We start from the raw sequence: 15,022 nt of genomic DNA, 5'->3' as shown, positions 1-15,022 counted from the left end.
CTTCCATCTTTGTGGCAGATTGTCATGAATTTAATTTACACTCAATCCCCTTTGACCTTTTTAAAAAACACTATGTAAGCATGTGTCCATGAACAAGATAGACTATGTGGGGTTTTTTTTTTTTTTTTTTAAAGATTTTATTTATTTATTTGCGAGAGAGAGAATGAGAGACAGAGAGCACGAGAGGGAGGAGGGTCAGAGGGAGAAGCAGACTCCCCGCTGAGCAGGGAGCCCGATGCGGGACTCGATCCCGGGACTCCAGGATCATGACCTGACCGAAGGCAGTCGCTTAACCGACTGAGCCACCCAGGCGCCCTGTGGGGGTTTTAAAATACAAATTGTAGGGGTGCCTGGGTGGCTCAGATGGTTAAAAGTCTGCCTTTGGCTCAGGTCATGATCTCAGGGTCCTGGGATTGAGCCCCACATGAGGCTCCCTGCTTGGCGGGGAGCCTGCTTCTCCCTCTCCCTCTACTGTTCCCCCTGCTTGTGCTCTCTCGCTCTCTCTGTCGAATAAATAAATAAAATCTTTAAAAAAAAATAAAATACAAATTGTACATCATATTGTATTCTGCAACTTGCTCTTTTACTCAGCATTCTGGTTTGGGGATCTTCCCGTGTGTGTGTACAAATAGAGCTAATGTACTCCTTCGAAATATTGCATAGTATTCCATCAAATGGCCATTATACATTTCGTTTATCCATTCCCCCCATGAACATTGAGGAAGGTTGTTTCCGGGCTTTCACTATTACCAAAAAAAAAAAGCATGAGTGGTGAGTCACACCAGAAATGGTGGTCATCCGGTTGGAAGCTCTGAATTGTCTGTGAGCACCCCTGCAGCACGGAAATACTAAACTGAGGGGGACTGGAAATCCACCCAGCACAAGAGGACTTTGAACCTTTAATTACTTTGGCCCCTGACTCCCCTCTGGACTCTTGATTCCCTTTTGTTTCCTTGGCAGGGTCAGCGAGACATCCCCTGGGTATCTTTTGGGTCAGGACTGCGTTTCAAAACCACCTAAGGTCGGCGGGTCAGGCAGCCTTTGAGGTCTCCTCTCTCCCTCCCCCTGCAGTGCCGTTACCCAGCTAGGGGACTAAACACACTCTTAAGGCTCCAGCAAAGGAGGACGCCCCAAAGGGGTAGAATGTTTGTGAAGAAGATGAAGTATTTCACAAAAAGCATCTAAGTAGTCTTTTTTTTTGCATCTAAGTAGTCTTGGGGAAAAGCCAGAACTTCATTGGGTTTCGTGCAGTTTGGTACATCCGGGTGGAGTGGGGGGTGGGAAAGGAACACCGTTGCCCAGCCTTTAGGGCGGGCCCTGAGCAGTGGTCAGTGGGGAAGCGGGTGAGGAAAGGGGTTTCCCCGAATGGGTGGTGACCCGAAATCCAGGCCGCATCCACCGCCCCGCGCCTGGTGCAGAGGGAGCAGCCCCGGGACGGAAGCCGGGCCGCTAGGCGGGACCCCGGCTGTCCCGCGGGCTTGGGGAACTTTCCGCGACTCAGCCGCCGCCCTGCAGTGCTCGCGTTTGGCCAAACAAAGCGAGCGCTGCCGGCGCGTCCGGCCTGCCGGAGGGTGCCGCAGCCGCCGCGGGGAGAACCGGGGCAGGTGCGCGCCGCGGGCGGGGGCAAAGTTGCCGCGCAGCAACCCGCGCTCCGGCGCCCGTCGAGCGTCTCCCCTCCGAGCGGGTCGGCGGCCTCCTCTGACCGCTCCCGGCCCCGCCTCACTTCCCCTCGCCTCCGCCTCCTCCCCTTTCTTCTCCTTTTCCCCGCCTCGCGGCTACTTTAGCCTCCGCCGGCTCCCGCCTCCCTTCCCTCCCCACCGCGGGGCCGAACCGGCGGGGGCGCGCCGAGGGCGGCTCCGCGCCGGGGTTTCCAGCGGCCGCGGCCAATCCTCGCGCAGCCCGCGGCGGCGTCGCGCCCCAGCCGAGACCGGGCGGCTCCTCCCGCCCCACCCGCCCAACCCCGCGCGCCCGCCGGGGCCGCGGAGAGGAGCGCGCGGCCGCGCTGAGCCGAGCGGAGCCGAGCCGGGGGCGCAGAGCGCGGGAGGCGGCGGCGGTGGCGCGGAGCCCAGGTGAGCTGACGGGAGCGGGGCCGCGGGCCGGGGAAGCAGCGCCGCAGCCCCGGGCGCCGTCGCCTTCTCGGGGCGCGGGACCGCTGCCGGGATTGAAGACAAAGCCCTGAGGCCGGCCCCAGGTTCCCTCCACCGAGGGGACCCCACGTGCGCCGCCCCACGCCCCGCCACGTGGGGGGACCCGGCCCCCCGGCGCCCCTTCCCCCGCGTCCTCGGAGCGCTTGGGGCCTTGGGGTGGCCTCCTTGGCTGGGCCGCGCCCGGCCGGGGGTGGGAGGGGCGGTCCCGGAGTTTGGAACCGATGTCACCCGGGGCCGGGGCAGTCAAGGATCTTGGAGGCGGCCTAGGCCCACCTTCTCGCGTTTGACAGGTGGGGAAAGCTACAGAGTGCAGGGAAGGAGAGGGCCACCGGACTCTGAGCACCCCACCCCCGCACCCCGCTTGTCTTGGGGGCAAACCCAGGCCCTGGTGGGTTGGACCAACACCAGGGGGCAGGACCCTGGATCAGCAGTTGCGGGGCCTGGGGACCTTTGCCTCCCTTAGTTGGCCCTCTGCCTCCGCCCTCCAGAACCTCGCTGGCTGGTCCTTTTGACCTAATTTACCTCCGGTCCACAGCACTCAGTGAGTGCAGAGAGGTGCCTTCACCGGCACCCTCTGCTTGACTCTTGGGGACGCGCGGAGTCTGGGCCCAGCCCCGCTAAGCATTGGGTCTCGGTGCCTGGAATGCCACCCTATCCAGCCTCGAGCTCTTCCTGGCTCTCCCTCCCGGCCCCCCCCGCATTGCCCAGTTTGGGAAGTGGGATGTTTTCACAGCTCTGCCAGCCTCCCTGCTGCTCTCACTTGGCTGTGGGGAGGTTGCACTTTAGCCTCTCCTGTCTCCCTCAGAAGGTTGGGGCGGAGGGATGCCGTTTGGGGAGGGGGCGGGGGACTCAGTGCCCTCAGTAAGAGAGGGGCTCGCTGGCCTGGGGTGGGACATGTAGTGTCCACTTCCTTAAAGGTAACTTTAACCTTCCTCAATCTGGAAGTCCCTACAGTCCCAGAGATAGAAACTTCATGTACCCTAGAGTGGTACTGTCATTTACCACACCCCCTTGCCTAGCTCTGCCCCCAGGGGAGAGAGAAGAGGATAGCTCTCTGTCCCCATAGGCTCCCATGTTCTCAGGGGGAGGTAGGGGCAGCAACAAGGGGAGGGCTTTGGGGGAGTGATCCCCTGCCTCTCAAACCACCCCACAAAAACATGCAGTTTGAGAATAAACAGTGTTCATGCTATGCAAATGCAGCTTTGTGGTGAGCCCTGGCACCTCCTTCCAGATTGCTCATCATCAGCCCTTCCTATATAGAAAGCAGCTATTGTAGTGAGAGCACAGTGTATTTTTGTAATAAAAAGTAATAGCCATCATTTGATGAGCCTCCAAACACTGTGCTATGTGTTGCATTTACTATCTCATTTAATGCCTACCAAAATCCTAGAGGCAGAGATTTTTATTCCCATTGTAGAGATGAGGAGGTCAAGGGTGGAAACAGTGCTGCAGTGTGGCTAGGAGTTAGCCTCATTCTATAGAGGGATCAGAGAGGTTAAGCAGCTTGTCCAGGGTCACACAGCCAACCCAGGCATGTCAGGCCCTTGAGCCTATGCACTTGACCACCTCTCCTAGAGCAGGGTCCCTTGCAAGGCTGCCCTCAGCTTTTTGAGGGGCCCCAAATTGTTTACTAAGCCAGCTTAGGGGGACACAGATCTAAGCAGGCATGCTGCTGATGCTTAATGACTTGTCTTTGCTCCCAGGTTGTTAGTGGGCTAGTAGCCAAATTATTCACCAATAACTCTGCAGTAGCTCTCATCAAGGGCAGTCCCACCTTCCTGGCAAGCATTTGGAAAAGTGCCTGGTGACTTTTGGTTGTCAAAGTGATGCTGAGCACTTCTGGCTTTGGTGGGTTGGAGCCAAGGATGCCAAATGTCCGGCAAGCAGGCCAGATCCATGCCAGGCACAAAGAATTGTCCTGGCACCTGTTGAAAAACACCAGGAGGAATCAGTGTGCTAGGAATGAAGGGAGCAGAGGGCTGTGGAGTTTCTGGAGAAATCTCTTCTGGCCAGTATGAATCTAGGAGGCTCCCAGAAAGAGGTGGTGTTTGTGCTCAGCCTTGAGTAATGGGCTAAAAATAAATAAATAAAAAATAAAAGGAGATTGCATGGGAGTAGAAGAAAAAGGGTCTGACCTAGTAGAGGGAACTTTCTGCACTAACTCAGAGTTCCCTCCTTGAGAACCTCAACCTGGATCCAAGATGGGCTGCTGGGTGGGGAGAGACCTCTCTCAAGAGGAACTGGGTGGGGCAGGCCAAGCCTATTTTCAAGGCATTTTGGCTCAGATTTTAATGTGGGTTGCAGAGTCATCCTCATCCCATCATGAACTCATTTAATGGAAGGGCTCAGAGAGGCAAAGTACTATAACTTGTTTAGGGTCACTCGCAACCTTCCTCTCTGCATGCCACCTTCTGGTAGCTGTGGGAAGCCTAGAGTTCTCATTTCCTTTTCCAGTCCTGGAGATTTGGGGCAAATGCTATTTCAGATTGTCCTTTGAGTCAGAGGGCCTTGTGTTGCTATTTTTCCCCGGATATTGTGCTCTCCCAGTTAGCTCCTCCCCTTTGGGTTACAGGCCGGGGGCATGGGGTTCAGGCATGCCTGGCTCCAGGTTGCTGCCTTGGCCTTCTCCCTCATCTCTGCGCCTTCTTTCTTGGAAGTGAAGGAAATTGCATTCCTCTCTTGGAATGGCCTTTTCTTCTTTCAGAATGTGTTTGTTCCCTTGTTGACCTGTTAATATGTGACCTTTCACGTCTGGCTTCTCTTTCTTGGAGCATAAATGTTTCCCGAGGTTCATCCATGCTGTAGAACATCTCTGTGTTTCTCTACTATGGCTGAGTAGTATTCCCTTGTATGGATAGACCCCATTTTGTTTATCCATTCATCAGCTGGTGGACACTGGGTTGTTTACACCACGCACTTTGTGCATTCCTCTGCCTCTTCAGCGCCCAATTAATAAACCTCTGGGCACGAGACATTATTTTGTCACTCTGTTTGCAGAGAGAGGGTGGTGGAAGGAAGGGTCTCTGAAATCAGTTGGGCAACGGTTCCCATGAACAGGGTTTTCAGGATTCCTTCCATCTTGCCCCCTCTAGCTCCGCCACAAGAATCCTGCTTCCTTCCAAAGCCCAGTGCCTCCAGGGTCCATGCACGGGGGGACACGTGTGATTTTTCAGGGAGAGTGTGGATTTCCTTCCGTTCCATTTCTTCCGTCACGATGATTTGTTAGATGTAGGGCCTCATGTCATCTCTTGGCATGTATTTTGTGAGACTTTTTCCAGGTGAGTAAATCCACAAAGTAGAGAAAGCCTCACCAGACAGATGGAGCCCTAACCCGGTGGCCAGGCGTGGAGTTCAGTGCAGTCTCCCAACGGCTTAGCCAGAAATGCCTCCCGCGGAGGAAATCAGAAGTCTAGCAAACACTGACCTGGGAGGAAGCCCAGAAAAGAGCACCCCTTAGCCCCTTCCGTTTGACAGCTGAGTAGGTGGAACGCAGAGAGGAGGGGAGAACAGGGTCTTTGGGAGCATTGACTGTGAGCCAACTTTCATATAGAAGATGGACTCCAAAGCCACCCTCTGGCTAGGCCGCAGCGGCTCCATTTTACAGATAAGAAAATCAAGGCCCTGGCCCCTGGGATCTGTCTAGTTTCCTGGCCTGCCTTCTAATCCTGAGCGCTCTAGTCTCCCTTGGCCTCCATATGCTGGCAGATGATACCCATTTTCTCATGGAATAGAAACCCTTTTCTCCAGGAGGGTATGGTTTTGCTCTCTGAAAAATAAGATTTTAAGTGATTATTTTTTTCTTTCTTCCCTGATGGGATCCCTTCCTCAACACAACCAAAAGTTGGTTATATTTCAAAGGAGGTGGGTGCTGTTGTTCATCGGGAAGACCACTGGCTCTGGCATTCCCTGCAGGGGGAAGTTAATGACCAAAATTGGGAAGGAGTGATTTCAGCTGTCCTTGTTTTCGGTTTCTGTCGTGTTGGTAGTGGTGCTGCTGAACTTTTTCTTCAATTATGAAACATTTTAAGCATAGAGAAAAGCCAAGTTTTGTTTTGTTTTTTTGACTGGCTCATGTGTTTTGGAAGGCCGGATGGAAACAGGGCAGAGCAAGGTGCCGTGTTTCACTTAGCGCTGGCTCTGGAACCCTGATGATATGTCACTGAACTGAACCCACACTTTTTTTTTTTTTTTAAAGATTTTTATTTATTTATTTGACAGAGAGAGAGACAGCGAGAGAGGGAACACAAGCAGGGGGAGTGGGAGAGGGAGAAGCAGGCTCCCCGATGAGCAGGGAACCCGATGCGGGGCTCGATCCCAGGACCCTGGGACCATGACCCGAGCCGAAGGCAGACGCTTAACGACTGAGCCACCCAGGCGCCCCCTGAACCCACACTTTTTGGGGGGCTGGTGACAAGCCCTGTCCTGGGAGCTGAGGGACGCTGGTACGTGGTCCCTGTCCCCGGAGAGCTCCCAGGTGGGTGGTCTCTGAACTCTTGGGGAGTGCTCTGGAAGAGATAAACTATTCTAGCATTTTCCCCTTTGAAAAGGAGAGAAAGAAAATTCCAAGAGTCTGTTGTACCCCCACCCCCACCCCATCCTGAAAGCTGCTGAGCAACTATTTTTATGTTGTCTCTTTTTATCCCGTTGGCTCTGTAAATAGTTGAGAGATGGCAGCGGCAGAGATAAAAATGCTTAACCCAACCTGGAGTGGAGAGAGGATGGTCCCGCAAGGAGATGCCCCCTCACCCCTCCCCGGCCAAGGTCTGGCCCCTCTGCCCACAGGGGCGTGAGGTAGGAGGTGAGTGGATGGGGGAAGGGGCATCGTGGGTGGTGTCTGAGATAAGCCTCTGCTGGAGAAGTTTAAATGGGGAATCAGTGGTTTGGGTGGGGGCAGGGTGTGGAAGAAAGAATACCTCCCTTATGGGTTTTTACAAGTGCGTTAGGATTTTGCTTTTGAGGCTTCTGATGGAAAGAGATTTTATTTAAGTTCATCTCAGACAGTTCTCCCAGCTTCTGTGTCCAGGTGTGGGGGACAGGGTTGGTCCCCCTGGCTGGGGTTGCTTTGTGCTGGAGGTTGCGGAGGGAGGGAACTGGATTTAGCATCACCTCCAAACCGCAGGGAAGAGGGAAGGAGAAGGGCCGTGGGTGGGCAAGGCAGGGGTGCCTGTGGATTCCAGGCTGTCCCCCTCTATCTCCTACTTGCCGGACTGCAGAATGTTGGAGTCCCAGTTTTTTCTTTCATTTGTTTCAAATTGTTACTTCTTTTCATTACAAACTGAAATTTCAGTTGTTTCCCTGCCTCCTCCTTTGGTTCAGTGAAAGATTCAGGGGGAGAGGGGGAAAGAAGTAAGATGGTTCCCACCTCCTTTCCAGATACCCCACACACCTGCTCCACACCCACCCACCCACTGACACTTCCTCCTCTTCAAGATGGGGGGCCACTGGGGCGCACCTGGCTTTAGATGCTTGGCTGTGTGAACTGGGCCCCCCTCTCCATACTTCCTTATTGACCAAACAATAGCCTCGGAGGAAGACACTTGAGCTTCTTGCTCAGTAACTGTTGTGGCCCCCAGGGGACATGGGGCTGCAGGGGTCAGGACCCCTGGTTCTCACCCTGGCCTAGCCCTGGACCTGCTAGGCTCCCTTGCGGAGGTCACCTCACCTCCCTGGGTCTCAGCGACTCCATCTGCAGCCCTGCGCCAAAGATGAAAGCCTCGGGAGCGTGCACAAATTCTTTTGACACATGTAAGCAAGGACATGAAATTCTATGCACACTTCGATTTAAATCTTTTGAAAAGTGATGCATGTGGACGAGAGTTAGAGGGGAAGATGAAAAGCGTAAAGTTAGCATGGTGGGATTAGAGATAAAAATTTTTGTTTTAATATAAATTCAAGCCAGTTGAGGGACTTGAACTTGTTAGCCATGGAAGTGCTTTCTTGGCAACAGCCTCCATTCGGGGAGCCTTTGCTGTATGCAGAAGGGACGTTCACTTGATCACCATGTCCCACCTCTCCAGGAGCCTTTGGTTTAGTGTGATTGTGGGCAAGTCACTCGGACTCTCTGCCTCAGTGTCCTCACCAGTGAAATAAGCATGATAAGCGTACCTGACTCCAACATTCTGCAGCCCGGCAAGTAGGAGATAGAGGAGGCCAGCCTGGAATCCACAGGCACCCCTGCCTTGCCCACCCACGGCCCTTCTCCTTCCCTCTTCCCTGCTGTTCTGACAGTTAAATGAGATGATACATGCAGAGTACTCAGAATAGTGCCTGGCACTTGGCAAGAACTCCAGAGGGCTGGCTGCCGTCTAACACCATCATGGCCCCTGCTATACTGACACATTTCTTGTATCAAAGGTGCTGGTCACTTTCTTTCCTTCACTCTGTCCTGTTCATTAGCCCTTCCTTTCCCTATCCTTGATTTTTTTCCTTTAAGATTAAAGAGAAAAAAAAAAAAAAAGATTAAAGAGAAAAAAAAAAAAAGACTTTGGAAGTTCTGGTTTCTGCCTGACTGTCAAGGTGAAGGCTGTCTGGGTCACCAGGGGACCTGCAGCTGCCTGGCAGTTTAGCCTGGTTGGGAGCCTTACAGTGTAGGGAACTGTTGATCTGGCAGGAAGCTTAGTGGAGAAGCTTTTCTGTTAATCAGTTCTGTGTCTTCTGTTAGTCAGGACTCTTGGTTATAAGTGACAGAAAACCAATCACAAACTAACTTAAGCAAAAATGGGCTCATGTAGTTAGAAGCTTCTGGTGTATGTGGGCTTCAGGCATGGCTGGATCCAGGTACTCAAACAGTGTCTCTGGCCTCAGTTCTTCTCTTTCTGTTGCCTCTCTTCTCTCTCTGTCGACTTCATTCTAAGGGAGGGTTCTTCCCCAGCCCGTGATAACTCTAGAAATACATCCTTTTTGCTCCAAGTTCCACAGAAAGAGACATTTTCAATACTTCTGCCAAATCCTAGAATAAAACTTGGTGGTCTGACTTGAGTCACACATCTACTCTTGAATCAAATCTCTTGACCAGAGCAATTCATGCCTCATTGACCAGGCTTAAGTCATATGGGAATCTCTGAAGTTGATGGTACAGACAGCACCATGGAGTCGCCTTTCACAAGAAAGAATGGTTTCCCAGATGTAAAGCAAGCTGCTGTTACTAGACTAAAGGAACATAGATTCTAAGCCAGCTGAAGAAAACTTCTGAGCAGCCTTGGGATGAGTGATAAAAACAACGGCCTCAAGCCAATATTTACTGAGTGCCAGCAGCGTTCTGGAAAGTTCTAGGTCCTGGAGTTGATCAGTAAACAAGAAGGGCAAAACCACGGCTCTCACAAGTTAAGTCAGGGTGATGTCTCCACTCCCAAATCCTATGCATTTCTTTTCTGACCACCCTAGGACCCCATGTCTTCATACTCCCCTCTCAAGCAGGTTGAGGTTTTAGGAAGTCAGAGGAATGGGCTGTGTGCTCCCCTTTGCTAGAGATTTTGCCCAGCCTGGACTTTATTTAGGATGTAATATGTGGTCCTTGCAAGGCTGTACTTGTAATTTTTAGCCCCTTCTCGAAAAACTCAGACCAATTTTAGCTTTTCCTGTGGAACCACTGCTTAGCTTGGGGCAAATCAGTAAATCTTCCTAAACGTTCATTTTCTCATTGGTGACTTGAAATGGTTGGAGCAGGTGACCCTCGATGTGTGCCCTTATTTAGCACTGACATCCGACGCATCTCCAAGCAGGGCCTGGAGGGGTGAGACAGGGCAGGGGCTGTGGAGAAAGGGGGCAGGCGTGTGACGTGCACTCGGCCCGCCCTCGGTGTTGGGGAGGCAAGGGGGGGCGGCGAGGACTGTGGCACGCGGGCAACTGTATCTCCTGTCCGAAGCTGCAGTGAGCTGTTGCCAGGAGAGAATACAGGCCTAGTGCTGTTGGAGTGTCCAGTACCTCCAGAGACTCTGAAAATTTTGCCTTTTATCTGAAATGTCCCGGCTTTGACTTCTCATTCAAATGGTTTTATTTTTTATTTTATTTTATTTTTAGATTTTATTTATTTATTTGAGACAGAGAGAATGAGAGAGACAGAGAGCATTTTTTTTTTAAAGATTTTATTTATTTATTTGAGAGAGAGAGAACCAGAGAGCACATGAGAGGGGGGAGGGTCAGAGGGAGAAGCAGACTCCCCGCCGAGCAGGGAGCCCGATGCGGGACTCGACCCCGGGACTCCAGGACCATGACCTGAGCCGAAGGCAGTCGCCCAACCCACTGAGCCACCCAGGCGCCCCTCATTCAAATGGTTTTAGACACAGGGTAGGCCAAACAAAATATGTTGGTGGCCAGTTGTCACCCGAGAGTCACCATTTGCCACCCTTTTGCTCTCGGGACTTTGATGGGGACGGGGTCTGTGCACGCTAAGCTAAAACGGGCATTATCCCTCCTGCCGTCTGCCAAGGGGGGGGCCTTTGTCTCTGGGGAGACGGTCCGTTTCCATGCCTCCAAACAAAGAGTGCTCAAGGAGAGACATTTGTAAGGGTTGGTCTCACTGAACTGGTAAGACTGTTTGGCTGGGCCAGGGCTGGAATCTGGAGTGTTCCTGCTGGCATCAAACCTTAGCCCTGCTGTGTTGGCTAGTCCTGCCGAGCCCCCCAGGTCTCCGCTCCTGTTGGGAAACACCTCTGAATCGTGGCCTGGGAGGCAGCCGGCTGCTCTGGGTGGGCGGGAGCTGTGTTAGTTTGCTAGGGCTAACTGCTGTGACCACAGGTGAAGCACAGACTGGGGGGCTTCACCAGCAGAACTGTATTGTTTCACAGTTGCGGAGGCCAGAAGCCCTCGATCCAGCTCCCTCCCGGCTTCTGCTGGCTTGCTGGCCATCTTTGGCATTCCTTGGCTCGACGGGGTAGCACCAGATCTCTGCTTCCACGTTCCCATGTGTTCTTCCCTGTGTGGGTTTGTCTCTGGGTCCAGATTTTCCCCGTTTTATAAGGACACCAGTCATATTTGATTAGGACCCACCCTAGTGACCTCACTGTAACTTGATGACCTCTGTAAAGACCATCTGTTCCAAATCAAGTTACATTCTGAGGTCCCAGGGTTATGACTCCAGCATATCTTTTTTTGGGGGGGGGCACAATTCAATCTATAACAGGTGCCTAGTGGGGTCCCTGGAACTCTACCCTGGGTTGCCCTTTGTGTTCTCCATCAACTTCCTACAAAGCTCTTGTGCTCCAGCCCCTCCAGCTTCCTTTCCGCACCCCCTCCGTGCACTCACGCTCACACTCACATGCCTCCAGTCTGGGGAGGAGGGGGTGGTGCTTCTTTCTGTTCTCTCCACTCTCCCACATCTTTCCTGCCTCGGGGCCTTCTCAGAAGCTCACTTCTCCTAGAACAAGTTCCTGCCCCCTCAACACCTACGCACCCTGTAGGTCTCAGCCTAAATATAATTTCCTCAAGTGAGGCCTTCCTTGACCCGTCCCCCATTCCGATCTAAAGTGGGACCCTCTGTTCTGTCTCTCTCTCTTTTTTTAAATTAACTAATGTATTTTTTGAGAGAGAGAGTGTGAGCAGGGAGAGGGGCACTAGGGGGGAGAGAGAGAACCCTCAAGCAGACTCCCCTGAGCGTGGAGCCCAATGTGGGGCTCAGTTCCAGGACCCTGAGATCATGACTTGAGCCAAAATCAAGACTGGGCTGCTGAAGCAGCTGAGCCGTCCAGGCATCTCCCCTGTCTTCCCCTTTATCTCGTCCTGGTTCCTCCTCACTTCTACAGTCATTTGTGTACCTCCTTTTTTTTTTTTTAAAGATTTTATTTTTATTTATTTTACAGAGAGGGAGGGAAAGAGAGAGAGAGGGATCTCGAGTGAAAGAGCGTGAGTGCAAGCAGGGGGAGGGGCAGAAGGAGAGGGAGAGAATCTCAAGCAGACTCCCCACTGAGCACAGATCCAATGAGGGGCTTGATCTCACTACCCTGAGACCATGACCTGAGCGGAAACCGAGAGTCAGACACTGAACTGACAGAGCCACCCAGGCGCCCCATGTACCTACTTTTAAGAAATCACATCTGGGGGCGCCTGGGTGGCTCAATCGTTGAGCGTCTGCCTTCGGCTCAGGTCGTGGTCCCAGGGTCCTGGGATTGAGCCCCGCATCGGGCTCCCTGCTCCGCGGGAGGCCTGCTTCTCCCTCTCCCACTCCCCCTGCTTGTGTTCCCTCTCTCACTGTGTCTGTCTGTGTCAAATAAATAAATAAAATCTTAAAAAAAAAAAAAAAGAAATCACATCTGGGGGCGCCTGGGTGGCTCAATCGTTGAGCGTCTGCCTTCGGCTCACGTCATGATCCCAGGGTCCTGGGATCGAGCCCCGCATCGGGCTCCCTGCTCCGCGGGAAGCCTGCTTCTCCCTCTCCCACTCTCCCTGCTTCTGTTCCCTCTCTGTGTCTCTCTCTGTCAAATAAATAAAATCTTTAAAAAAAAAAAAAAAGAAATCACATCTGTTTTGTTTACCCGACACATAGTAGGTCCTCAGTAATTACCTAAAGGAACAAATGTGTGAGTGAATTTCCTTTAGGACCTCCCTGGGCCTCAGTTTACCCACGTAAAAGAGGATGTGTCTGGCCAAGCCTGTTATCCCAGGGAGGACATCGTCCCTGGCATTGGCAGCATCCTTGCAGCTACCTGGGGCCCCTTTGTTATCCCGTGGTGCCTGCGAGCTCGGGGAACCCCTTGCACGGTGTGTCTTGGGTTGGGGTATGTCCCTGGCACACTTGCTGGGGGCTTGCTGGCTGGGCTCGTATGGTGCCTCTGCATTTGGGGAGCAGGCGCAGGTTGGAAATAGCCCCTAGGAAATGGGAACACGCTTCCTAGAGGTTGGTACCCCTTGGCTTCCTGGCAGGGGAAGGAGCACTTCCCTTCATCCTGGCTCGGAGCCTGGTCCATCTGCTTCAGGAAGGGTCTGGTTGTTCTGTTGAGCCACCCTGTGAGAGGTGGGGGAGCTTGGGGCTGCCAGCCCTGGGGGGATGGGGGAGCCTTCAGGGGAAGGGAGAGGACACAGGAGAGGCTCTGGGGAGAGGGCTCTTGGCGTTTTTGTCAAACCCAAGCAGTTTTGCAGAAAGGGGCCCCCCAATCCCCCAATGGCATGCTCAGCTGTCCCTCCCTTGCAGAGGGCCTGTGGGGATCAAATGACCCAGATGGAATGGTTAGCCATGCTTGGTGCATGGTAAGTGCTCAGTTGGTTTTTAGCTATTGCTGTTGTTATGCAAACCATTGTCTTTGTATGACTTTTTTTTTTTTTTTGTCCTCCTGGGCAGAGTGTTGATAGGTTTCATCAAATCCTTATGGAGCCTGTGACCTTGTAGGGTCTATGGCCCCAGAACCATCAGAACTGTGGCTTGGACTCTGTAGGGGTTAGTGGTGGAAGATTGCCCTCCCCTCAGGCAGAATGGCCGTCTTGCCTGTCAAGCCTCGCTGGAGACCAGGGGGCTCCAGGTGGTCTCGAGGCACTGAGGTCTGGGCCTTCTTTCCTGAGACCTGGACACACTTGCTCCTCCAGCACAGAGGCCTTCATTTCCGTCCTGCCTCCTCCAGACCTCAAGGGCCAAGGCCCTGGCCAGACGCCAGCTTGTCAAGGAGACTGATTAAAAGCAGCTTTGCTGGGGGTGGATGGCTTGGTGTCCTTGGCCTGGAGTGAAGATCGATAAGCAATTGTTTTTTTCTTGGCAAGAAAAAAATTCTCCATTAACTTTCTCAGGTGCTGCCAGACTAGTTTTCTTTTCAGGAACTCTGCAGCCCTGTCAGAGGCGGCTCCGGGAGGGAGGACAGGCCACTGGAGCTGCCCCCCTGCCCTGGGGGCGGCAGCCCCTATGGCCAGAGCGATGGAACCCACACGAGAGCAGGTTGGCTGGCTTGGACATCAGTACCTCATAGGAACATTCTGGAACCCAGCCTGGCAGGTAGTAGGCATTCGATAGGTAATTGTTGAAAGAATAGCTTTTTGAGCATGTAACCATGTACCAGACATGATACTGCGTGCTTAGCTCATGTAATCCTCATGACTGTTGGGTGAATGCCCATTTTATAGATAAGAAAACTGAGGCTGAGGGAGGCTAAGTCATTTGTATGTGGCTAGTCCAAGCAATGGAGCTTCAAGGGCCCTGCTTTTCCTTTCTTGGGGGATGTGTAACATAACAAGCTGGGCCGCAGAGAACCTTGAACTTGGGTTGGATTCTTTCAGTGATCGGGACACACAGCCAGGAACACACTTCATGATTTCTTTCTCAGACACAGTAAGGGTGGGAGAGGAATAGGAGTGGGACCAGCTGTCTCCTCCTCCTCCTCTTGCCTCAGCCTTCTAGGTTTATTATCCTAACTCCTACCATGGTTACAGTTACCTTCTTTCTTTTAAGAATTCACTTCTGGGGGCGCCTGGCTGGCTCAGTCGGTAGAGCGAGCGACTCTTTTTTTTTTTTTTTTAAAGATTTTATTTATTTATTTGAGCGAGAGAGAATGAGAGAGAGTGAGTACATGAGAGGGGGGAGGGTCAGAGGGAGAAGCAGACTCCCTGCCGAGCAGGGAGCCCGATGCGGGACTCGATCCAGGGACTCCAGGATCATGACCTGAGCCGAAGGCAGTAGCTTAACCAACTGAGCCACCCAGGCGCCCCAGAGCGAGCGACTCTTGATCTCAGGGTTGTGAGTTCGAGCCCCACGTTGAGTGTAGAGATTACTTAAAAATAAAATCTTTTTTTTTTTTTAATTTTATCTATTTATTTGAGGGGGGGGCACGTATATGCGTGCACACACACACACACACACACGCACGCAGGAGCAGGTGGAGGGGCAGACTCCCCACTGAGCAGGGAGCCCGAGAGGGGGCTTGATCCCAGGACCCTAGGATCATGACCTGAGCTGAAGG

The 15,022-nt window shown here is 52.8% G+C and overlaps 1 protein-coding gene across 2 annotated transcripts in view; it reads left to right on the top strand.

The window, feature by feature from the left end:
- Window positions 1–1,939: 1,939 nt before the first annotated feature.
- The window catches only part of CAMKK2 (calcium/calmodulin dependent protein kinase kinase 2), a 49,588-nt gene continuing 36,505 nt past the window's right edge, over window positions 1,940–15,022 (top strand). The window contains exon 1 of one of the 2 annotated variants that reach the window (XM_081802276.1): window positions 1,940–2,069. Coding sequence is in view for 1 of the 2 variants with exons in the window: in XM_031031942.2 (XP_030887802.2) it covers window positions 6,882–6,945 (64 nt within the window). In the remaining variant the exon portion in view is untranslated. Of the gene's footprint in view, window positions 2,070–6,807; window positions 6,946–15,022 lie in introns of those variants that run through there. The other variant, XM_031031942.2, reaches the window with a different exon arrangement.

This window comes from Leptonychotes weddellii, chromosome 13, assembly GCF_054177405.1.
Source record: "Leptonychotes weddellii isolate Sample4059 chromosome 13, ASM5417740v2, whole genome shotgun sequence".
Classification (NCBI taxonomy): domain Eukaryota; kingdom Metazoa; phylum Chordata; class Mammalia; order Carnivora; family Phocidae; genus Leptonychotes; species Leptonychotes weddellii.
Note: the sequence above shows the minus strand (reverse complement) of the source record. Positions and strands in the feature narration are given on the sequence as shown.